Raw genomic sequence first — 24,117 nt, 5'->3', positions numbered from 1 at the left:
AAGTCACTTTTTTACTCCTTCATTCAAAATGAAAATATTTTAGTTCTATAGATAAATTGCATATTTCTAGAAATGTTGACTTCTCTATTTTATCGTATAGAAGAATGCCAATGAGGAAATTGTCATTGATGTTTAGTGATCACCAGGCTATTACCTGGGCATATCTGGAAGTAGTAGCATGGAGGTGCCTTTCTAGTCATTCTTTATAGGCAAGGAACACTTTAGAGCTTGCTAAATGCTTTTGCATGAGAAATTTTCTTTCATCCTCAAGATAAACTCAAATGAAGTGTCAGTCTTATTTTATGGGTAGTACAAACTGATATTTAGACAAATGAAATATCTTTTGCAAGGTAGCATAGAACTAGGGCTAGATTAAATTTATTCCATTGAATGATTTTTTTTTTTTTCTGAGAATTTACTCTATGCCAGCTATGGTCCCCCCATCTAGGCCCCTCTCTCCTCTAGTAGTAGGAATTCTCAGCAATTGGTATAGCTTCTTGGCTTCCTTATGCCACACTGCACCTAGCTAGGTAGCTCTATGTTCCCCCAAAGATCCAGCCCACCATTGGACTCTGAACCTGTTGGCAGATGCGGGGTGCTACCTCCTTTAAGAGCCAAATCTCTCTCTGCCAGTCTCTACTGAGTCCTTACTGAGCCAATGATTGAAAAGGGCTTCTCCTGAGATCTGAGGTGTTTACTTGGGAAGCACTCCTTCAACTCTCCCTCCCCTATTCTTTGCCTCTCAATTCTTCTGCTTTGTATACAGTAAATGGGAGGTTTTACATTTGACCTTAGGTCCCAAATGAGAAGCCAGGCAGGCAACATAAGACCCACAGGCCTTGGTTTACTCATTGTCCTACTTTATCCAGAACCAAACCTTTCACTAGTGAAGTGAAACAATGTCCCAAATTCAATATAAGATTTGTTATTTGGTGAAGTAGACTGAAGGGGAAACATTGTTGCAACAGTAGAAATTTATAAAGCAAGAATGAAAATAACACACCTAACTGAAAAGCAGGTGAATTAAGTGAAGTTCTTTTCCGAAAAGACAAGTGACATTTAGTCTGAACTTTGCATTAACTGTGTATGGAGATGGTAAATCAGGAGTGAGGTATGCCATGATTGTCTGTTCTAGGAAAAGTGAATTTAAAGAAATTTTGTTTTGAAAATTGTTTAAATTTATATAGCTTGTAAATTACACAGAATAGTATATACAACATTAACAACTTAAAGTTTATCTCTGAATTTAAATAAGCAGGCATCTTTTTCTTATTCTCTATAGGAGCCTTGCCTAATTTTATCACCTTTAGATTTATTATGCCCCATTTTTATTTTAATAAAAAACGAATCATGTCATAGAAGAAAAAGAATAGTAAGTACTTTCAGCACTTTGAGCATATTAAAGTTGTTTCAAGTATTTGCCTTAGAACCGCACTGGAACCTCTGTGTTAAGAGTTGTACAGAATTACCAACCCAGAAAGTGTGAGTGTTGCATTAGTAACAGTGTTCTCAGGAGACATCTTGTGAACAGAGCTATCAACATAGATTCAGCAAATTCTTTGAAATATTTCATCCTTCGGGCCCTAAACTCAAGGGAAAAAACAACAGAATTTCTTTTGGGCCCTAAACTCAAGGGAAAAAACAACAGAATTTCTTTTATGGAGTATAGAAAAGCAGCATTGTGGTATAGAGTTAGAGGAACATAGGATAGGTGATAGGGAACTACTGCATTTTGGTTTTGTTTCTGAGATTTTAACCAAATTATTTTTTTTAGATTTCAATTTCCTCATCTATAAAAATGGAGGTAATAATTCTTATGTCATAGAATACTGGAATGATTAAATAAAAATTTGGTATCAAAATGGTATAAAGTAGAGAAACAAAGAGAAAACAATTATTGAACAAAACTCAATATATGCCAGGTGTTCTAGTTATAGAGAGGGCTCTTAAGAGAGATTAAGGTCCATGATTTAGGTTCACAGTTCCAATTATGCTGAAATTTTAAATCAAATCATTAATTAAAATGATTTCAATTAAGTTTAAGTAATCTATATTTTGCTCTACAAGAAGTTTTCTTAATTTAAAATTTTTTTAATGAATATATTTTTAAAGCTTGCTATTACTAACTCTCAAAAGCAGAGTAAATCAACAATGGACAATAAAAATACTTTCTATAAATATTTCCTTCCAAATATGTCTTTTGTTGGCAGACTAATAATGATTCCTAAAATAAAAATAATATGTATAACATTTTACATTTTTTCAAAATACTTTTCAAAAGGTACCCTAAACCATGTATGTTAAATAAGTATGGCATTTAAAATTTGACAACAGAAAAGTCAGACACATTATATTTTTATACTTTCAAAAACTATTTTATGGACAGAGAGTAAATAATTTCATACAATATTTTAATAGTCTGTAGACAAAACTTCTCCAAACAAATTTAATTCAATATGTTAGCCATTGAATTTAAAAAAAAAATGATTAAATATATCAAAATATACTGAAAAGACACTCAGCTTTTCCTGAAAATTCAGTAAAACCAGGAAAATAATGATAGATTAAAAGTTTCAACTTTAAAATTAGAAAACTATCTAAGAACCACGTAAGACACTTTTTCTCATAACTGCATATATATCTTCATATAGCTTTTCAAGAGTTGTCTTATTAAAATAGAAATTATGAGTTCACAAATGTTTAAGTAATGTATTTTTCTATTAAACACATATATACATACAAATATTTAGGAAGAATCCATATCATCTTCCAGTTGTAGATGACAAAAAGTATCTGATAAGGTCATACTCTTTCAAATGACTTTCTACAGAAATAACTGGAAAGTAGTGAGACATATATTTTTAATCACTTTCGTGTAGAATTGGGTCAGACTTTATTTTCAGTACTTTTTCATAATTTCTTCTTAGCAAGATAAGCTAGTTACAAGAAAAATAATTTAAAATTAAACTTGCTACAAGGCTAGAATATATGCCTTTACAAAAATAAATATCTAAGGAATAGATATTTCATTTCTGATATGAGGTAGATGAATTAAAATATTCTAGAACATGATCTGCCTTAAAAAAAAAGTAAATAGCAATCACCAATTCAACCTGTATAATCAAATAGCTGGAGAGTTTTTGATTTTTGACATTTATATCACATATTTCAAGTACAAGGCCTCCAAATATATTTTCTACTCCCCCAAATCTTGCTATATTAAAATTCACACTTTTCATTTACTTACTCATTATTATCATTATTATTATTATTTTTTTACTTACTCATAATTTAATTTACCTAGGGAACTTTGCTGTTCAGGTCAAAGACATATGCAATTAAACCAAAGGTTGGGTTTTTTTTTAAATTTTTTATGTTTCAGTGGTATTTTCCCTTTTATATACCTTATATAATAAAATACATTAAGAAAAGCTATTACTCTTCATTTGTTGTACCACAAATAATTACTTAGATGATGAATTAATAAAAATTTCAAGGTCTGCTAAAGAGTTATGAAGCTCGTCACTCATATCTTGACTTCTAAGAAAATTTTTAAGAGTTTCTAAAGCAGTTATTGCCTCCGTTTTTGATGGTAAAGGGAGTTCAGTGTCTAGAGATCCACCATCATCCTCTTCATCAGAAGTATAAAATCCGGTTTCCTCAGATTTATTTTCTTCGGGCCTTTCTGAATCACCTTTTGGTGCAGCTTCACAAGTTTCCAAATCATCATCGAGAGCAGCATACTCTTCTATAGATAAGCCTTCAGGAAATTCCACGCCTGCTGCCTGAGCATGGGCAACCAAATCAAGACTAGTGTCTGTCTCTGCATTTGTCCTGTCACTTTCTTCCTTTTGAGATTTGAATCCTGCCTCTTCATAGCTCTTGACAATAGTCTCTGGGGTTACAGCCCTCCAACAAAGGTGCAAAGTATCAACTGCATCTAGTAGGGAAAATGTAAATTCTTTGCTGCCTTCAACAGAGCTTAAGAATTTCTTGATAAGGCAATGTCGGTATTTGATTTTAAGGCTTTTAATAACACCTTGTTTCATAGCTATAAATTTGGAAGATAAGCATGATGGAAAGAACGCTAACTCAATGGACTTTAGGTTCTTTACCTCTGGATGTGAAGGAAAAGAATCAACAAAAATCACCACTCTTCGTTGCTGGGCTTGAAACTTCTCATCAAGCTTCCGCATCCATCGTTCAAATACATCTGAGGTCATCCACGCCATTCTGTTAGCTTCATAGCACACAGGCAATGATTTAATACCTTTGAAACAATGTGGAGTTTTGTTTTTTCCAATGACAAGCAAAGGAAGTTTCTCTGAGCCATCCATGTTTGTCCCAACCACCAGAGTTATTCTGTCTTTGCATAACTGTCCGATGGAGCATGTTTCTCCTTTAAATGCAAATGTATTTGTAGGTAACATTCGATAAAGCAGCCCAGTCTCTTTTATATTAAAAACATTTTTAGGGTGATAATCATTTAAATAATAAGGAAGTACATTTTGGTGCCAGACGGCTGAAGGGTCTACTGACACAGCTGTAGCTTCTACAGGTTGAGCTCTGAATACTAAGCCATACCTGGATTTAAAGCGATCCAGCCAACCATTGCTGCACTTAAAGTCATTATGTCCCAGTTTCTGGGCAAAATCATTAGCTTTGAGACGCAACATTGGACCATTAACTGGTACATTTAGACACTGAGCAATTCGATACCACCTCATTAATGCCTCTTCTAGATCTGTGTAAAAAGCAGTTCTCAGTCTTTTTCTCTTCGGATCAAATCTCAGAGATTCAAAGGCTTCTAGAACTTTGTCTTTATTCTTCATAATAGAAGACAAGGAATTTTTCTTTATTCCATATTCAGCTGCAATTTCTGCCTTTTTCTTGCCACTTTCTACTGCGTTTATGATGTCGATCTTTTCTTCAATGGATAAACTTTTCTTTTTCTTCACTGTCACAGGCAGAGCTGAGGCATCCTCAGAAGCCTCTGCCATCTCCACCAGCGCTTACGTAGAGATTGCTTGTCTTTCTGGTGGCTGTTTCTTTAAATTTCTTTTCCAAAATGATACAAATTGTAGCTTTCTGTCCTGCTTCATATATTAAAAGTTGGTAAGTGTCTACTGGTCCTATTTTTCGGGAAATTGATAAGTAAATATCTTTTTTCAAAGGTTCTGAATAAGAAAAATGTTATACGCAGTTATACTCAGCTAGAATATCGTAGAAGAGAAACTTCCTTCCCAGGACGTGCGCGGCTCAGTTTATAGTTTATTCAGTGTTCCAGAAGTCAAGCTAAAATAGAAATCTCATTATGTCAAACCTGTCCAGTCCTGCTGATATATTTTTGGAACTTCAATCCTTTAAGATGATCCATTTTATCCATGCGCGCATTCAACCTCCTATTAATTCTCCGCAGAAGGCCGCCGAGATAAGAAGGAAAAGCGTTCAGCAATTTTCATGCAAAATGTTACCCGTTAATTTCCAAGTCTCTTCAGGGCGGAAAAGAAAGTGGTATAATCCTTCTAGGACTTGATGGTGTATCTTCTGCTTCTTGAAAAGAGAAAAAAAAAGAAAGAAAGAAAGAAAGAAAGAAAGAAAGAAAGAAAGCAAGCTACTTTAGCAATGATGTGTCAATTGAATATCAAAAAGAATATTTATACTAATTAGTTATGCTTTTAATAATAATGAAAAGAATGAGAACATGTTTCTGAAAATATAATAACCAAAGCTCCTAGGAGAAATGCTTACCTCCTAAAGGGCCTCTGTAAAAAGCCCTCTAGCTCTGCTCTGTGCATTTGAATTCTCACTTGCTTTGAATGCTTTGTAATATATACTTCTGAAATAATTCAGGCAAATTTAATCTGTTTTAAAAATGGGCGCTTACCAAAATTAAAGAACTAAAATTGATGCTGGATAGACCTTTGGTGGCTATTTCTCACATGAAGTCACAGACTGCCCCCTTTGACTTCTCTAAAAGAAAAACACAGTCAGACAGTAGTCACAAGGTTTAACTTTTAATAGCACATGGGAAACAGTGTCCCCTTCGTCGGAGTCTGATAGAAAAGGCTTCACTAAAAATCAAATTAAGTGATTCCATTACAAATTTTAAAAATCTAAATCTTATTTTATCTAAATGCTTACAAACCTAGTAACTTTTTATCAACTTGACACATTAGCCAAATGCACAGAGGCCAGAAATAATTGAAAAAATGCATAGGAGTAAGCAAATTACTAAGAGGATATAATAATGCAGTAATAGACCTAGACTAAGACTAAGAAGGAAAGTGACCATGGGCCTTAATGTCTCAGGACCTCCACTTCCTTATCTGTAAGGTAAAGGGCTTATTATAGTGCAAGGATATGGGCTTTGGTGCCAGACACACCTGAGTTGACAAGTGATTCTGCTGTTTACAACTTATGTGATCCTGGGTAGTTTACTTAGCCATTTGAAGCTTCAGCTTCTCACAGGGTTATTGCACATTCAAGAAGATTCAAACGAGTGTAAAGCACTCAGTATAGCATTTAGCACCTTACAAAATGCTCAATAAATGTTTGGTGATGATCTCATCATCATTATCCTCGCTCTAATGTCCCTTCAGCTGTGTCAATCTTTATAATTTAAAGATTTACAAAATTCTACTTGCAAACAGAAGCAAGAATCCCACCTGAAATATATACTGAAAGCAGAGATCCTCTTAAACCAAACACTACTGTAAGAACAGTCACACAGACCTAGATGGGCTTGCACGTACCTTCCCACGTGATACTCATCCTACCAAAATCTACAGGCTTGGGGCCTACTGCAGGCCAAAGTAAAAAGCTAATTTGATGAGCAGGTATTACTACTGTGTGAAATAGTGTGGGCACGATATCCCTCTAATTTTTCTCTCTGTCCTCCCAGGTTTCAAGATGTCATATGAATTTTTTGCACAAAATTTTTTGACAAGACTTTTTGTCAAAATTCCTCTGCCTTTGTTGTCTAAAAGAAGTAATTTTTATCATAGGAATTACAACCAGTAAAGGAGGCTTTTTTGTTATGTTACTGAAAAAAAGTCTTAATAATAATTATGATAGCCCAGGGCTTTAGTTTCCAAACACCTTCACTTCCTGTATTCCAAACAACTCAAGAAGAAGATAAAACTGAATTTCAAAGCTTATATAGTTATAATGCAGTTGAATGCAGTCCAGTATCCAGGCTTCCTAATGTAAAGACTACTATTCTTTTCACTATATTACAGTGTCTTTGAATCACACTGCTGTGGCCTCCTCTGATAATATGCACTCTATGTCCCCAGCACCAAACCAAACCAAGGCGGCGTTTTCAATGCCTATCTGAACCTAACCAAAACAAAAAAGCACTATCAAGCCTCCATGGAAGAGCAGAAGAATAGGCCTTTATGAATTCTGCGAACATGAATAGCAACTCTATCCCACTGTTAAGGTGGGCTGACCTTTCTAAGTAAATAAGCTTTGACCGTTCAATTAAAAAACAAACAAGCAAAAACCCTTGCTTATATATGGGACCTCCCTGCACATTTTTCTGCAATTTCCTATAAATCTAGTATTACTTCAAAATAAGCATTTTTAAATATCTTGCTCTTATGGGGAAGATACAAACCTTCAGAAATTGTGGTAGCAAGAACCAATTTTTTAAGACAAAAATCACACAAAACTACGCCCCAAGAGAAAAAGGGACTCTCCGAACTTTTCTCTTCCTCTGTCTTCTGTTCTTTCTCTGCTGGAGGAACAGCCAACCCATACCCGCCTGTGCTATAGAGGAGCAGGCCTGGCAGCTGCCTGGGACACTCAACCTACTGCCCGACTCTGCAGTGTTTTATGTTTAAAGGTCACATATCCTCAGTCACCCAACCTTCAGGTGCCTTCTACTCCCCAGTACCGAAGCAGCACCACTGGGGTTTCCCACTGCAGGAACTGGGGGCTGGGAATAGCAAGAGGGATAGAAGTCAGGGGGCCTTGGGAGGGGGAGCACTCCTTAGTCTCCCACCTTTGGGCCCACTGAGCTGCAGTGGGATCCCTCACTCGGCCCCTTACTTTCAGGCAAATAACATAGCAGAACCACGTGGGTATTTTAGTACTTTTTTTCTTAATCTATTAAAATAATTCTAATTTGAAAAAAAATTTTTCAGTTGTCAGAAATAAACCCTATCATCTCAAATAAAAAGGATTACAGAAAAAGTCACTTGAATTTCCTCCCATACTCCCTCCCAAATAAAGCAATATAATATACACAGAGATTGGTGATTATCTGGATCAAACTGAAAATAATATGTTTATTTAGGAAGATATTAGTTGTTTTCTGAGCGTTAACAGTATATATTTCCTTCTAAAACAGTAGTGAAATCTACAATTTTCCATGGTAATATACAATACATCTTTATTCCTGAAACAACCACATGTCTAATGTCAATCCAGACAAGCCAGACTTTTTCCCTAGAAAAGAACAAGGCACCAATATCACTTAATCAATGAAGCTAACATTTTCCACTCTCCACAGTATAATGTCTGGGATATTTCTTGCAAGGAGTAATGGCAGGAGTAGTATATCTCAAAAGTACCCATTCTCTTGATTAAGCTCATTAATCATTCCACTCCTTGAAAATATTACAGCAGAAAAATACTGTACTACGTGTTAGATGCTATTTTCTCTATATCAGTGGTCAAGCTAACTAAAGAATAGGCAAGTCACTAAAAAAGACTTACCAACTGAACTCCAAGAAAATAATAGTCAATTCTCCTGGTAACAAGAGAAATGTAAATCTTTTTTCAAAACAGGAGATACCTTTTTGTTTTTTGTTTTTGCCTATCAGAATGACAGTATCTAGTTTTTGCCAGAATGTGATAACATAGGTTGTGAGGAGGTAAATAAATTAGTACAAAGCTTATGAAGGGCAAATTAGTAATATTATACAAAAACCTTAAAAATGTGCACAACTTTTACCCAGGAAGTCCATACCTAGGATGTTAGCCCAAAGAATAATTATACATATAAAAATAACCTAGCTTACAAATGTATCCATTATCTATTGCTGCATTTAATAGCTTAAAACAATACCCATTTATTATTTAACAGTTCTGTAGGCCAGAAGTCCAGGTCAGCTCAACTGGATCCTTTGCTTAGGATCTCACAAGGCAGAAATCAAGATGTTAGTCAAACGGGACTCTTATCTGGAGGCTCTGGGGAAGAATCTGCTTGCGAGTTCATTCAGGTTATTTGCAGAATTCAACTTCCTGTGGTTGTAGGACTGATGTCCCTGAGTTTTTTTGCTGGCCATCAGCAGAGACTGCTCCCAGCTCCTCGAGGCCTCCTTCAGGTCCTTGACTGTGGCCCTTTCCATTTCAGCACTAGAGAACCTTCCTCCAAATCTTTCTCATGCTTTGAATCTCTCTGCCTTCTCTGTTGCAACCAGCAGGAGAAAACTCCCTGCTCTTAAAAGGCTCCCATAATCAGTTTAGGCCCATCCAGGTTATCTCCCCTTTGATTAATTTAAAAGTCAGTTGACTACATCTGCAAAATCCCTTGCACATGTAATATAACATGTGAGAATGATGTCCTATCATGTTCATATTGGAGGGAAATTACACAGTGAGAATCATTGAAAGTCATCTTAGAATTTTACCATACAACAATATTCCTTATATTGTTGTTTTATAATTACAGGCAAAACAGGAAAGAACCTAAATGTGTAAAAAGGATTAAGTAAATAATTTAAGAAATATATATGCTAAAATACTACTGAGCCACTGAAGGAGAATATTTAATGATATGAAGAAAATTCCATAATATATTAAGTGAAAAAAGCAAAATACAAAACTGTATGCCAACAAAACCAATATACACTGAAAGTTACATGAGGGCAGAGGCTCATGGCTATTCCTACAGTGCTTAGTGCCCAGCAAACAGTAGGTTCTAAATAACAATTTCTTAAATAAATGTAGAAAAATATATATGCATAGAAAAAAGATGACAAAATGCTGAATGTTAATTCTAGATAATGGAATGGAAAAAACTTCAGTTTTTTTCTCTTTGTAGTTAAAACAATTTCTACTCTTATGTTCTACTCAAACTACTATTCACGGGCTTCTTTAAATGTTCCACTTATCAGTATCCTATAACAAAGGATTTGTTTCCAAAAAATGACACTGTGCAATCATTAACTAAATATGTCTCCATGAAAAGGGAACCGATGTTGGAGAGTGATAAAACTATTGTGACATTACCAGAATTCCCCTAGAAAGGATGTAAATGTAGCACCTTTTTCTTTCTCTTGAGGAAATCATATTTATAAGCAGCATACAGTATTCAACATCTAAAGCAAAGAAAAAAGGTTGTGTGTACATTTAATTCACTAAGAAGAGAATAAAATAATATTCTTTAACTTTTGGGCCCCTTTCCTTCCTGGTCAATAAATGAAATATAGGCATCAGAGTTCCCACAAGCCAAGTGAACAAATGGCACCTGATTTTTCAAAAGCTGAATAATAACTAATAGCAGTACAAAGGTAAATTGGTAGATAATCCCCATGTCGTAACCATACATGGCAGACAACTATTACCTTTTTTCTTACCTCTCCAAACACAGATGCCAAGTTTTTAGAGAAAAGCAGTAATCTTCTATTCTTCCTAAAGAGAATGGGCAGGAGGAACTCCCCAAACTCTAGGGCAAAGAAAAAAAGAGAGAGAGAGAGGGGAGAAAGGAGAGAAGGCAAGAAGGAAGGGAGGGAGGGAAGAAAGGTAGGTAGGTCTCCATCTAAGCAGGGTTAGATTTTAAAGAAGGTCTTTCTGTCAGCATCAAAAATTTCCCCCAAATTAGAAAAATACCAGCTACTGCTTCCTTTTTCCAAAATAAATCACATAGAGTTTCACTGTCTTCCATCACCAGCTGAAGTAGCTGCCAGTGTTTCCTTCAAGTGAACTTTACGTTCTAAGTTTCCTTGGAGCAGCAGAAATCATGGGAAGACGAATCCTGTGTGTAGCCCTTGCACAGGTATGAGGACTCAGCATGTGCAGTACCAGAATCACACTAGACTGTAGTGCCTAACATGATAAACGGCACCTCCCGCAAACAGAAATTAGCACGAGTTCCAAGCAGTTCTGAATCCATCAGAATCTCTATCAAAAAACATCAGCAGCTGCAAAGGAAACCATCCAGCTAAGGACAAATGATTAATGCAAGTGTCCACCTTTCCAATGTAAGAAACACCTCTGAGTCTACCAATTTAATAGACTGACTCTAATAACGCTAAGCATCCCCAAACTCAAGAGACACCTGGCAGGAATCCTAAAGGTGCCAGCCAACTCAACCAGTTAAGTATGGATCTTTTAAGCACCACTGAGCACTGCCATGCACCTCCTTCCAACTACCCTTCAGAAACCAAGAATACTTGTATTTGGCTACTAAGTTCCATTCTGTTCCCCCACAGGAAGAGCAGTAATTATTCTAGATTGGGATCCTTTTCTTATAACTGAGAAGATTAACAGGATGGCTTTGAACAGAAAAGTCCACAGAAGACTACAGTCCTGAAGTTATAATTTAAGTGAACTGGCACATACATTTGCTCTTTTGGTTAAGGACAGAGCCCCTTAAGATGAGGGTCCTCTCTACACAGATTCATGCGTTGAGACTTCAGTACTGTTTTTGTCAGAGGAAGTGTGAGAGCTCACACTTGGAGAGCTCAGCAGATAAATATTGTTATTTACTTTTGAAACGTTTGTGTCCTCACGGGTGTTTACCGTTCACGGACATGGGGGAAGGTATCTGTCCAGGGATGCATGATTCATTATGCTGAAACTCCCTAGAATTTGTAAAGGTCTCATTACTTGTAAGACAAAAGCAGATCTTCTTTAGCAGATCTAAAGAAGAGTCAATGCCACGGGATGCACAGTTACCCTTCGCACTTCTCCAAGTGAAATGGCTGCAAAAGTGAGCATGCAAGGCCGTCGAAGGAAGGGCGGTCCGGGACCTTGATGAGAGATGTACGTGGATGCAGCAACTGTAGGTTCTGTGTGCAAATGAGCTTCAGGTCTGTGTAGCCCCCGTGCCCAGCCGCACATTCCCTCACTCAGGGCCGGGGATCCACAGCGCAGTGGGGGGCTCAACTTAGCAAACTACAAAAGGGCTCAGAGGGAGAGGCCTGTCCCGCGGTTTCCGTACCCGGGGCAGCGATCTACTTAAGAAGAAACGGGGCTGAGCAAACCAAGAATAAGAAAACAGGAGCAGGAAGGAGAAGTATCGGGGATCCAGCGGCGCAGAGCGACCCCAGAGGCAGCGAGAGCTCAGGGATGCCGCGCCGGGGGGTCGGGTCCTCCCGAGCAGGGTGGGCTGCAAGACGTGGCCGCAGCGGGGCGCTCCCGGCACTGGCGAAGCGAGGGTCGGGCGCCCGCACCCCGCATTCCCGCCATCCTCCCCCCACCCCCACCCCCACCCTCACCCCCCACGGGGCTGGAAAAACTTTCCACTTGCTCTCCGGAGGCTGAGGAAGCTGCTTGGCTCTCCTGCGATGTGCGTGGCGGCGAGCTACGTGCACCTCCACCCTCCCGCCACCGGCTCACCGTCTGCTGGGGGGACGCCCAACGCGTGAAGCTGGGGTGCATGAGTGAGAAGGAAGGGATGCTGAGGGCTCCGGGAGACCTCCGACCTCTCAAGCCCAGGCCCGCGCGCCCTTCCGCAGGCTCCCGGATCCCGCAGGTGCATCAGGAGCCGGGCGCACGCCCCTCTGCGATCCGGCCGCAGCCAGCCCATTACCCGGGCAACAGCGCCCGCGGAGCCCCGGATGTGGTTGCTAGGGCCGCGGCGGGGGGCGGGGCCGGCTCCGGAGGGGGCGGGGGAGGCCCCGAGGGAGGCGCGCTGGCACCATCGAGACGTGGCGGGGCCGCGCCGGACGGAGGGAGAGAGAGGCCGGCCGGGGCCCAGGACAACGCTACTTCCGGCCTCCTCACTTCCGGCTCCGCTGCTCTCGGCGCTGGGGCTGCGGGCCGGGTCGGGAGGCGGCGGGTCCGGGTGTCCTCGCGGTTGGTCGGCGAGAGGCTGTGACAGCTGCCGTGGCTCCCCGCCCCCGCGGATCGAGGTGCGTGGGGGGAGGGGCGGAAGGGAAAGGCCCAGGCCGCGTTTCCGCTCGCTTCTTGCCTGGCGTGAGCGGCCGCAGGGATAAGCCTCGACGGGCGAGCTGCCGGGTGCCCCGCAGACAGGTGAGGGCGGGGCGGGCCCGCGGGGAAGCGGGGGGGGGGGGGCGGGGGGCGGACCTGCGCTAGGCACCCCGGCCCGGGTCTGTGCCGTTGGGCCCGACCCTCGGCGTCCCGCGGCAGCCGGCGCACGGGGAGGCTGGCCTCGCGGGCTGCGCTGCCCCCTCGTTGCGAGCGCTGGAGGGCAGGTCTCGGGCGGGCCGCCGTGGGTCCGGGCCCAGTCCCCACCTGTGCGCCCCGCGCTCTGCGGCCCCTGCTTCCTCTCGGCCGCAGCGGGAGGAGCGGGGGTGCGACGGTCCCGCGGGCGGCTCCCGGGCGGCGGCGCAGGGAGGAGCCCCGCGGAGCGCCCCGGCCTGGCTGCCCGGGGCCGGCGGGGAGGCTGGAGCTGGGGAGGGAAGTCGCGCAGCCTCTGCTCCTCCGTTCCTTCTTGCCAAGTTACTGTTTACGTGTCTAGGAAATGGAAATGCACAGAGTTTTTTTTTTTTCTTTAAAGGAGTTTCTAGACGCTTTTCCCTTTTTACTTTATTGCTTCCTTTTTTTTAAAAATTAAATTTCCTTCTTGAACCCTTTGATCTCAAAAAGTTTATAGTTTACACTTCCTTCTAATCCTTAAGCCACCCCCCCCCCCTTTAGCATTTCTAACTTCTCTTTGTTTTCTCCTGGATTAAAAGAACGTAATTTCTCTAACTCGGTTCTTATTTTTGTTTTGTTTTGTTTTCTTTGCTCAACATGAGCAACACCCTCTCCTGACCACCACGTCTAACCTTCATTATCTGAGAAAATAGAAAATATTTCCAGTTTTTCTTTTTTGAATGAACATCTCTGCCTCAGTTACTGGTATTCCTTTTCAAATTAATAAATTTGTTTGCCTTAATCCTGGGTTATGCCTTGGGCTCCACAGTCATGAGGGGTCTTCTCATCCCACCCCTGAAATTGTGTGCAGAATTTTGAGTGCGTTGGGGGGAGAATGTCCATTTAAAGAAAAAAAAAATCACATTCTCAAAGGAGACAATACAATCTCCAGATAGATTAAAAACCATTTCTCAGCGGCTTGTTCATGTTCATGACACCTTTTTTTGTGTTGCTATTATTTTTTACAAACTGTAGATAGTTTGTGTTGGGAGAGTAGAATGCAGAGATTCTAGCTTTACACTGAAATCTCTTAACTACTTCAAAACGTCAGTGTTTCTAAATTCCATCCTAGACCTAGAGAAGGAAGTGAGAGTGCCAGCTTATTAGTTCCTGATTTGTGGTTTTGAGGTTTCTTTTTAGGGATAGCTGTTTGTGGCCAATGCTGTGGAGATCCAATGGGTTTATAAATTAATGCATTTATATTATTACTTAATACATATTAAATATCACCACGCTAGTAGGTACAGTTCAGATTTTAAAACTTTAATTTTAGTTGTCCTTTGCTTTCATTTTCCTGTTTTATCACTTGAGATTTTGGCTTTGCTAGAAATGGCAAATAAGATGCTTCAGTAGTGTAGTTCTTCAACTTTTGATATGTTACTGCTTGTCATCCCCTTTCCTTCTCTATATTAGGTATTTTAATGATTGTTCTTTCATGTAAATAAGTTAGCATCCCTCCCAATTTACTGTGAGATTAGAGTATGTACTTGAACTTACTTATTTGGTTGCAAAATGTTTATGGGTTGAGGGCTGAAGTTCTAAAGGTTTGGCACTTGTTCCATAGAATGTAAGAACTTGAAGAGACCTATACAGCTTATAGGGTGACCAGATTCTTCTCACAAAATCAAAACATTTTCCTGATGTCTAGGATCCTCACTTGGGGAAGCAGAAAATGTAACTTTATGAAGAGTAGATTATCCTGAATTAGTTTCTTTCTAAGGTAATGACAAAGTCAGCACATAGGTTATATTTGACGCCATACCAACAGTTAACATTTGTTTGCTTATCGTGTGCCAGGCATTATGCTAAGTGCTTTATGTGATTATCTCGTCTAATCCTCGCAGCAACTTTAAAAGGTCGCTAAAATCTCCATTTTTATAGATGAAGAAGCTAAAACTAAGTGATTAACTGAAGCCAAAGTAATCTGCTCAGAGGCACACTGGTGGAGCCAGGATTGAACGTAGGTTGTTTGACTCCAGACTGAGCTCTTAACTACTCTAGACGGCTTCTACCATATTTCCTTTACTTTATTTTTGGCATAAATTGCGGGTATCTTGGCTTACTTCCTATCAGCTATTATGTAGAGTTTTCCCCTTATTAATCTTCAGTAGATGAACACTTTGTTGAATGTCATATCTAAAAGTCATGACAAAAAGAAATGAACTTGACGAAAGTCTATGGAGTGTTTATTTGGTAGAGTTTTCCCATGGGGATGGATATAAAATCTGTGTGTATGTAGAGTGTGTGGGTGTATTATGACATGAGAAGTGGAAAGTGAGAAAAAGGTTTTAAGTAATAAACTTGACTTTGTAGGAGTCTGGAGATATAAATACATCCAAGAATGATGAATTTGGAATGGAGTAAGGAATTCAGGATGAAGGAAGGAATAAATTCAACAGGGAATTTTTTTTTTTTTTTTTTAAGATTCATTTATTTATTTTGAGAGAGAGTGAGAAAACAAGAGGGAGGGATAGAGGGAGAGGGAGGGAGGATCCTAAGAAGACTCCACATTGGGTGTGGAATCTGACTCAGGGCTCCATTTCACGACCCTGAGATCATGACCTGAGTGGAAACCAAACAGTCAGATGCTTAACTGGCTGCACCCCCCCACCTGGCACCCCTCAATAGGGAATTTAAGATAATATGGCTATGGATGAAAAAACTAACAATATATGTACAGACTGGAAAGAGCAGTTGCACATAATATGAAAGATGATGACTTAGGGACCATGAGAGTCTGAAAGTCAGATATGCACCAGCATTAGTTCTAGGATGTATGAAAAAAGACTATAAAACAAAAGAATCTGAAAGTAATTTTGCTATGTTTGGTCTACTAGCGTCAGGCAGCCATGGAAGCCACTGAACAGCTCTTGCAGATTCTCAGCTATTGTCTACAAAAGTATTATGTTTTCTTTTTCTCTTTTATTCCTTTTCGCTTTTTTCTTCCTTCTCTTATTCTCCTCTTCATAATTTTTAAACCTTTGTCTTAGGGTGGTTATAGGCAGCTGTTGCTGGAAATAGCTCAAATCTTTTGTGAAAATATGGCAGTATCTTTGCTATATTCTCATCTAAAAGTGTTTTTTGTTTTTTGGCTTTTTTTTGTTTTTTGTTTTGTATGTCTGTGATAGCATTGGACTAACAGCTCCGTAATGTTTAGGCTTCCCTTCCTTTAGGGAGCTCTGATGCACTGTTTTTGAAGCAGGATCATAAGAACAGAGGAGTTGGTAATAAGGCCTAAATATCCAGAGAGAGGGTCAGTTGGCCAACTCCAGTTTCTGCTAGGATGAGATAGTATTTTAGGCAAGGTTTCCAGACTTTTCTGCATCATGGCACACATAGAAAATTATATACTTGTATGCCAGAGTATAGCCTGGCTCTCCCTGGCTCCCTGAAGGCTGAGGGAGGGGTCAGTATTTTAGCAAATATATAATTCACTCTTGGCACACTGGTGGGAAACCTTTGCCTTAGAGAAGAGGAATATGTTACTCTTTGTTTAATACCTTCTGTTTATTTAGTGTATAATAATTTACAAAGCACATTTCCTTTTAGTTTTACTCCAGCTATATCAAGTGGGCGGCAAAAAAAATATTACCATGTTAGAAATGAAGAAATTAAGGTTTTTAGATAGTGATTTGTATAAGGTCATGTACCTAATAAGGGATGGATCAGGAATTCAAATCCCAGGTGGAAAGAGTCCCTGGGGGTTAAGTCAGTGGCATGTAATCTCCAGGATGGCCATGACCCAATCTGTTGAGTTTGAGTGCTACCTTCAGGGCATCTAGGATAGTGATAGGTACAGAGAAGTCCATGATAGTTGTCATTTATTAAGTGCTATTCTGGCCAGGCACTGTGCTTTATAGATGCTATATATTAGATATTCTTATTTCCTATTAACAAATAAAGAAACAGGTATAGTAGTAATTAGTCACCCAACCTGTAAAAGGAGGAGAGCCACAGACTCACAGCCAAAGTTGCTCTACTCCAGAGCTTGTACTCTTTTCACTATAGTGATAAATGATTTCTGACATTTTAGGATAGAGATTGGGTTCCAGTTACAGTGTGTGACATTGGTGGCAAAAGGTGATACTGATAGTGGTAAGGGGAAGTAGGCAAGTGGACTATTAAGTGTCTATTTTTGGTAGTTTTGAGCTTAAGTTGTAGACATGGTGGCTGTCTTTGTATTTTGTTTTATTTTTTATAGATTTTATTTATTTATTCATGAGAGACACAGGGGAGGGGGGCAGAGACACAGGCAGAGGGAGAAGCAGGCTCCACGCAGGGAACCTGTTGTGGGACTCGATCCCCAGTCTCCGGGATCACACCATGGGCAGAAGGCAAACACTAAACCACTGAGCCACCTGGGCTGCCCAGTGGCTGTCTTTTTAAAAGGACCCCCCCCCCCCAAAAAAAGGAAGGATTTCCAAGGTGTTTGGAGATGCAGGTGGGATAGAAGAGTGAAGTAATAAGACTCAGTTTTTTATTGGGCCGTTGGTGCTATACGTCCTTTTAACAAAAGGGTTAAAAATATAACCCTCTTCATATCTGACTAAGCATTAAGTATAGATTGTTTCTTAAAGGTTTACAAATTATTTTTATTTGTTCTTCTGTATTTCCTAATTTATATGGCATATTAATGACTTTTAAAATAAAAAATATTTTAATTACACAAGTACTACATATTCTTGAAATTAAAATTCAAATAATATCATAAGCAGATGGAATGAAAGTTCCTAGTGCTCTAATCCCTCTATCATCCATACCCACTGTCAGTTAATTCGCAGGGTAACTGCTGGGGATTAGATGGAATAGATGAGGAAGCTCTAAACCAGCTCTGATACCATAGCCACTGGCCACATGTGGCTATTTAAGTTAGTTACAATAGGATTAAAAATTCAGTTCCTCAGTCACATTTCAGGTGCTCAGCCAGCCACGTGTGGCTAAGTGGCTACTTTACTGGATAGCACAGGTATAAAACGTTCCCAACATTGGCCAGCCCTGCTAAAACTTTAAAATATTATATAATTAGTGACATAATTGCTGTACTATTGAACCAAGATTTTAAAAATCTCTGTATTCCCCATGGTGCCTAACAGTTTTTGTTTTAGCTGATGGAAAACATTACTGCCATATTCTCTCATGGCTTTTTGTTTTAACTAAATCCAGATGGTCAAAGTCTAATGTTTTTCGAGGATACTTGGGGATTATAGTTAGCTGCTTTTCTAGGATAAAGATGATAGCTTTTCTGAGGGTATGTTTTCTATCTCCTCTGAGCTCTAGACCTGTATATCTTGCTTTCTAGTTGGTGCCCTCTCTTGAGTGTATTAAAAGTATCTTAAATACAACATGTCTAAAACTAAATTGATTTCCCCTTCATGCCCCCCCCCCAAAAGTTCATCCTCTTTCTTTGTTCCTTATTTCATTGAGTGTCTCCATTATCTTTGCAGTTGTAAAATCCAGAAACTAGATCATTCTTAATAACTCCCTCTCCTGATTACATCCAGTCTGTCAACAAGTTTTATTAATCTTACTTTCCTAATATCTTTTGAATCTGTTTACTTCTTCCCATTTCCACTACCACCACTTTAGTTTGTTACCATCATCTTGCTTGAATTTCTACAATTGCCCATTCTTGTCTGCCCACTTCTATTCTGGCCCCTCTCTAATCCATTAACCATCCTGAAGGCTGGTTTATTTTGAAACACACATCTGAATGTCAGTCTTCTCTCCTCCTCCCCAATCTTTCAATGGCCTCCTGTTGCTTCTCAGGTAAAAATAAAACCCCTTAACAATGTTTAACTCATCCTCATCCTCCAGCCTCATCTTTTACTGTGTTCTGCTTACCTCTCCACTACAACTATGCTGGCCACCTTTTTAGTCCTTTGTACTTGTCTTGCTCTTTGCCTTTACAGAACCTTTGCACGTGCTTTTTTTTCTCCGTGTCTGGATCACTTCTTTATATTTCACTTTTTATTAGCTCCTACTTATACTTCACACTTCAGCAGCAGTTTTGTTTCCTGAGGGAATACTGTATAACCTCTCAGATTAGATACTCTAACCTCCCAGGTCATACATTTACCACAGTTACAATTTACATTTTGTGTGTGACTATATGATTCTCTTTCTCTTCCATTGCCTTCAAACTCCATGAAGATAGGGGTCAAATCTTATTTTCTTTTTTGGCTCATCTTAAATCCCTATGACCTAGCCTCAGTACCTGATACCTAATTTTTTTTTTTTTAAGATTTCATTTATTTATTCATGAGACAGAGAGAGGGAGGGAGAGAGGCAGAGACACAGGAGAGGGAGAAGCAGGCTCCATGCAGGGAGCCTGACGTGGGACTGGATCCCTGGTCTCCAGGATCTGGCCCCAGACTGAAAGTGGCGCTAAACCGCTAAGCTACCGGGGCTGCCCCTAATACCTAAATATTGATTGAATTTCGAAGTAGATGTCAATTCATGAAGTTTTATAATACAGGATTTTGAATATGAATATATATAAATATAGTAGTTAAAATAGTTAAATTGATAGTTATACTGTTCTGTAAGTGCATGAAAAAATTATCATATATGATAACTTATATAATAATATAAAATATAGCACAGGACTCTTAGATTATATTATAATAGTTTTAGATTTCTAGAATTATTTTAGAATAGTTTTAGATTTTTAGAATTATTGCAGGGCAGCCCCAGTGGCTCAGAGGTTTAGCTTTGCCTTCAGTCCAGGGCGTGATCCCAGAGACCCGGGATTGAGTCCCACGTCGGGCTCCCTGCATGGAGCCTACTTCTCCCTCTGCGTGGGTCTCTGCCTCTCTCTCTCTGTGTCCCTATGAATAAATAAATAAAATCTTAAAAAAAAAAAGAATTATTGCAGATAGTGCAGAGATTCCTGTATATCCCCTGCCAGTTTCTCCTATTATTAACATATGCATTAGTATGGTACATTTGTCACAACTCATGAACTAGTATTCATACATACTAATCTGTGTTCAAATTCCATCAGTTTTCTCCTAATGAACTTTTTCTGTTCTTAGATACCAAATTAGATTTAGTGTCATGTGCCATCTTGGTTTTGACTGGTTCTCAGACTTTGATTTTGATTCAGGTTGATAGTTTTGAGAATTACTGGTCGGGTACTTTGTAAACTTTCCCTTAATTGAGATTTATCTGATGCTGTTCTTAGGATTAGACTGGGTAATGTGTTTTGGGGAGGAAAACCCACAGAGGTAAAGGGACATATTCATCATCCATAAAGAGTGAATACTCAGAGTGCCTTACCACTGTTGCTGTTAACCTTGGTCACCTAGCTTGAGATGTGACCTCTATAAAGTTTATCAGGTTTGTCCTCTATAAAGTTACTCCTCCCCCCACTTTTCCATATTGTACTTTCTAGAAGAAAGGCACTATTATAAGAAGTATTACATGGTTAATAAGTAGTAGTAGTTGTATTCTCTATCTCCTTAATAGTGGAGTTTATGTGTGAATTTTTTGGAATTCTTCTGCAAGGGAAATTCATCTTCTTCATTTATTAACTGAGTCAATCATTTGTTTATTTTTTTTTTAATTTTTATTTATTTATGATAGTCACAGAGAGAGAGAGGCAGAGACACAGGCGGAGGAAGAAGCAGGCCCCATGCACCGGGGGGATTCGATCCCGGGTCTCCAGGATCGCACCCTGGGCCAAAGGCAGGCGCCAAACCACTGCGCCAGCCAGGGATCCCATTTGTTTATTTTTTAAAAAAATATTTATTCATGAGAGACAGAGAAAGAGGCAGAGACACAGGCAGAGGGAGAAGCAGTGGACCCTGACATGCAGGGAGCCTGACATGGGACTCTTTCCTGGGGCTCCAGGATCACGCCCCCGGCCAAAGGCGGGCCCTAAACTGCTGAGCCACCCAGTTGTCCCTAATTTGCTTATATAAATATTGACTCCTGGGTATTTACTTTACACTTTGACTTATAATCCAATACAACTTTTTTTTTTCTTTTTCCCCACAGATTGCTTCAGCTTTGGGGAGCTCTTTCAGTTGGTTTTTATATTCCTTTGACATATCCACATCATTGTTAGGATTTTGTTGTTTTGTTTGGTTTGTTGTTGGTGGGGTTTGTTTTTGTTTTTGTTTTTGTTTCTATTTTAGCACATCTTTTACTTTCTGGCACTGTAAGATGTTCCAGGCTCATCTATATTTCCTGCCCCAGCCCTAGACTCAGCCATTTCTCCAAGGAGTGCTGGTTCCCTTTATTGGAGAATGGTATAAGAAATCAATATCTGGGAACTGTGTGTGCTCATTCTTGTTGCTGTTGCTTCTAAAAAATATACACCAACTCACGTAAATGCATATATTTATAAATATTTTATATGTAACAATCTGTATCTATGTTTAAGCTGTATTCTTAGATTATTTACTCTGAACTTTTTTCCACTGAAAAATATTACCTGTGAACATTGAGGGGCTTATTTTATATAGTTTTGGAATTTAGGAACAGAATTAAAGTACTCCAATTCTTTTGGTTCTTGGTTGGCCTTACTGCTAATATTCTGGAACTCAACTAGTCATCTATGAAGAATGAGGCTGCAATACATTAAATAATTGAGGTTTTATTTACACCCAGTTTTCTTTTCAGAGATTAGTTTTGAGAATCCTACCATTTTACTTCTCATTAGTTTCTCTGTAACACAATCTGAATGGGAAAATAAGACTTTTAATTTTATTACTTGATTAAAAATTAGTAATGATGGTAGAGATGGGAATAGTTGAATATTGATTTTTTTAAGTTTATTAATTTTTTTTAGTAATCTTTACACCCAGGATGGGGCTTGAACTCATGACCCCAATGAACAGTTGCATGCTCTTCCAAATAAGCCAGCCAGGCACCCCGAATGTTGATTTTTAAATTGTTTCCCATTATTACATGTAATTGAGAATTAACTATATTTTATCAAAGCTTTCTGTTTTTGAATTATCTAGACTGATGTGTTTATCCTTTAGTGTTAGACTTCTAGTCTTTCACTCATTGGCATCATGAAAACTAAATGCAGTGTTTCTTTTCTGGTATCCACAAAATCTTTTGTTTCTACTTCCAGTATCCTGACAAATCTAGTATAGTACCTTCTGGCTTCTCTTTCTTGGTTCCTAGGAAGAATCTAAATGCATTTAAGTATTGTAGGGTATAGAATTCTTCCTAGTTAAATTCCAGTTAAAGTTCTTATGTAATTTCCCTCTGCATAGATCTAGTTTATTCAGTTTATGGAAATTAAAATGTGATTTTATTAGTTTATGGAAATTAAAATGTGATTTTAATAATAAAATCAAAAACAACCCCAAACAGTTGGATGAATTATAAACTTTAGGTGATATTATTTATGCACTTTTTACAAATACTAATTAATAATTAACTTTATAGGTCATTTGTTCTTACACTCATTAGTTAATGAATACCTCTGGCTGATTTATAGAAGTAGAGCCCCAGAGATGACTTGAGGCATTTTTGGCCTGCAGTACAAGTTGGCTTATGAGACCTGAGCATTAATGATAGTTTTGTAATAGTGATTTATCATTCTGTTTCGAAAAGTTTTATTTTATTTTATTTATTCATTTGAGAGAGAGAAAGGGTGCAAGGGGGGGCAGAGAAAGGGGGAAATAGAGGTTCCCCACTGAGCAGGGAGCCTGAAGACACAGGGCTCCATCCCGGGACCCTAGGATCATGACCGGAGTGGAAGGCAGATGCTTAACCGACCAAATCACCCAGGTGCCCCTTTTTTGAAAACAGTTTTTAAAGATAACTGAATTTATGTAAAGATCAAAAAACACACTACTGGGCACCTAGGTGGCTTAGTGGTTGAGCGTCTGCCTTTGGTTCAGGTCATGATCTTGAGGTCCTGGGATCGAGTCCCACATTGGGCTCGAGTCCCACGGGGAGCCTGTTTCTCCCTCTGCCTATGTCTCTGCCTCTCCGTGTCTCTCATGAATAAATACATCCATTAAAAAAAAAATACTACTTAAAAAGTACAAGTTACAAGTCATTAACTTTTTAAATCTTTTTGTTCCTGTGTATATTAGTTATGAAAGTTGCGAACAAACTTTGAAAAAAAAATGTGAAGAAGGTCAGAGCATTTCAAGAATATGATTAAAACACAGATTTAGTACCTATCTTTGTAATTCTCAGAAATTTGATTTCCTGTTTTCCCTACATGCCTGGGGTTATTTGGCCTTTTCTTGAGCTGAATGATAATGATATATTTTCCTATTTGGTGCTGCTGATAAGCACAAGGGAGCAGATAACAACTCCTATTTCTTAAGAAAGTAGAAGACAGCAAAAGTGAATTGCCTTAACTTTCTTCTGTTTTCCATTCCACTCTACTATCTCCAGGGGTTCCTTCCTCCTCTCATTCTTCCCTCAGTGGAAGAGATTTCCTCCTTTTATCTGAGGGCAGTTCTTCTGCCTTTATTCATAATTTCTTCCTGTTTTTAAAAAACTTTAATTTTGATCTCATTTTAGACTTGCAAAAATAGTATAGTTTCTTTATACTCTTTATCTCACTTTCCTGAATGCTAGCATTTTACATGACTATAATTATCAAGAATAGGTAACTAACGTTGTGATATTACTAACTAAACTACAGACCTTATTAGACTTTCACCAAATTTTCTACTGCCCTTTTTTCTGTTCCAGGATCCTACCTAGGAAACATGACATTTTTAAAGAATATGAATTATTTTGTGAAACATACAATACATGTTTGTGTTAGTCCAATATTTTCTCATGATAGGACTGAGCTTA

The 24,117-nt window shown here is 38.9% G+C and overlaps 2 protein-coding genes across 15 annotated transcripts in view; one reads left to right on the top strand and one right to left on the bottom strand.

The window, feature by feature from the left end:
* Window positions 1-2,397: 2,397 nt before the first annotated feature.
* On the bottom strand, window positions 2,398-12,709 carry TIGD4 (tigger transposable element derived 4). 8 transcript variants are annotated; one of them, XM_041738163.1, is made up of 3 exons: window positions 12,574-12,704; window positions 5,888-5,973; window positions 2,398-5,553 (listed from the first exon to the last, which is right to left on the bottom strand). In XM_041738163.1, exon 3 carries the CDS (start codon window positions 4,998-5,000, stop codon window positions 3,465-3,467), a length of 1,536 nt encoding a protein of 511 aa, XP_041594097.1. In that variant the 5' UTR covers window positions 5,001-5,553; window positions 5,888-5,973; window positions 12,574-12,704; the 3' UTR covers window positions 2,398-3,464. The 8 variants fall into 8 exon arrangements, with proteins under 8 accessions (XP_041594097.1, XP_041594096.1, XP_041594095.1 ...); XM_041738162.1 differs by having other exon boundaries at window positions 5,888-10,678; window positions 12,574-12,689; XM_041738161.1 differs by lacking the exon at window positions 12,574-12,704 and adding an exon at window positions 10,590-12,147.
* An 82-nt stretch (window positions 12,710-12,791) lies between these two features.
* The window catches only part of ARFIP1 (ADP ribosylation factor interacting protein 1), a 131,246-nt gene continuing 119,920 nt past the window's right edge, over window positions 12,792-24,117 (top strand). For 2 of the 7 annotated variants that reach the window (XM_041738172.1, XM_041738170.1), the window contains exon 1: window positions 12,792-13,088. In XM_041738172.1, the coding sequence (XP_041594106.1) occupies window positions 12,795-13,088 (294 nt within the window). In that variant the 5' untranslated portion in view covers window positions 12,792-12,794. Of the gene's footprint in view, window positions 13,210-24,117 lie in introns of all 7 variants that reach the window. The other 5 variants (XM_041738171.1, XM_041738167.1, XM_041738166.1 and 2 more) reach the window with 4 other exon arrangements.

This window comes from Vulpes lagopus, chromosome 23, assembly GCF_018345385.1.
Source record: "Vulpes lagopus strain Blue_001 chromosome 23, ASM1834538v1, whole genome shotgun sequence".
Lineage (NCBI taxonomy): Eukaryota > Metazoa > Chordata > Mammalia > Carnivora > Canidae > Vulpes > Vulpes lagopus.
The sequence above is the reverse complement of the archived record's forward strand: the minus strand, read 5'-3'. Positions and strand labels throughout refer to the sequence as shown.

Coding starts and splice junctions, on each gene's coding strand:
- TIGD4 (XM_041738158.1), bottom strand. CDS start 5,000: ATGGCAGAGGCTTCTGAGGATGCCTCAGCTCTGCCTGTGACAGTGAAG.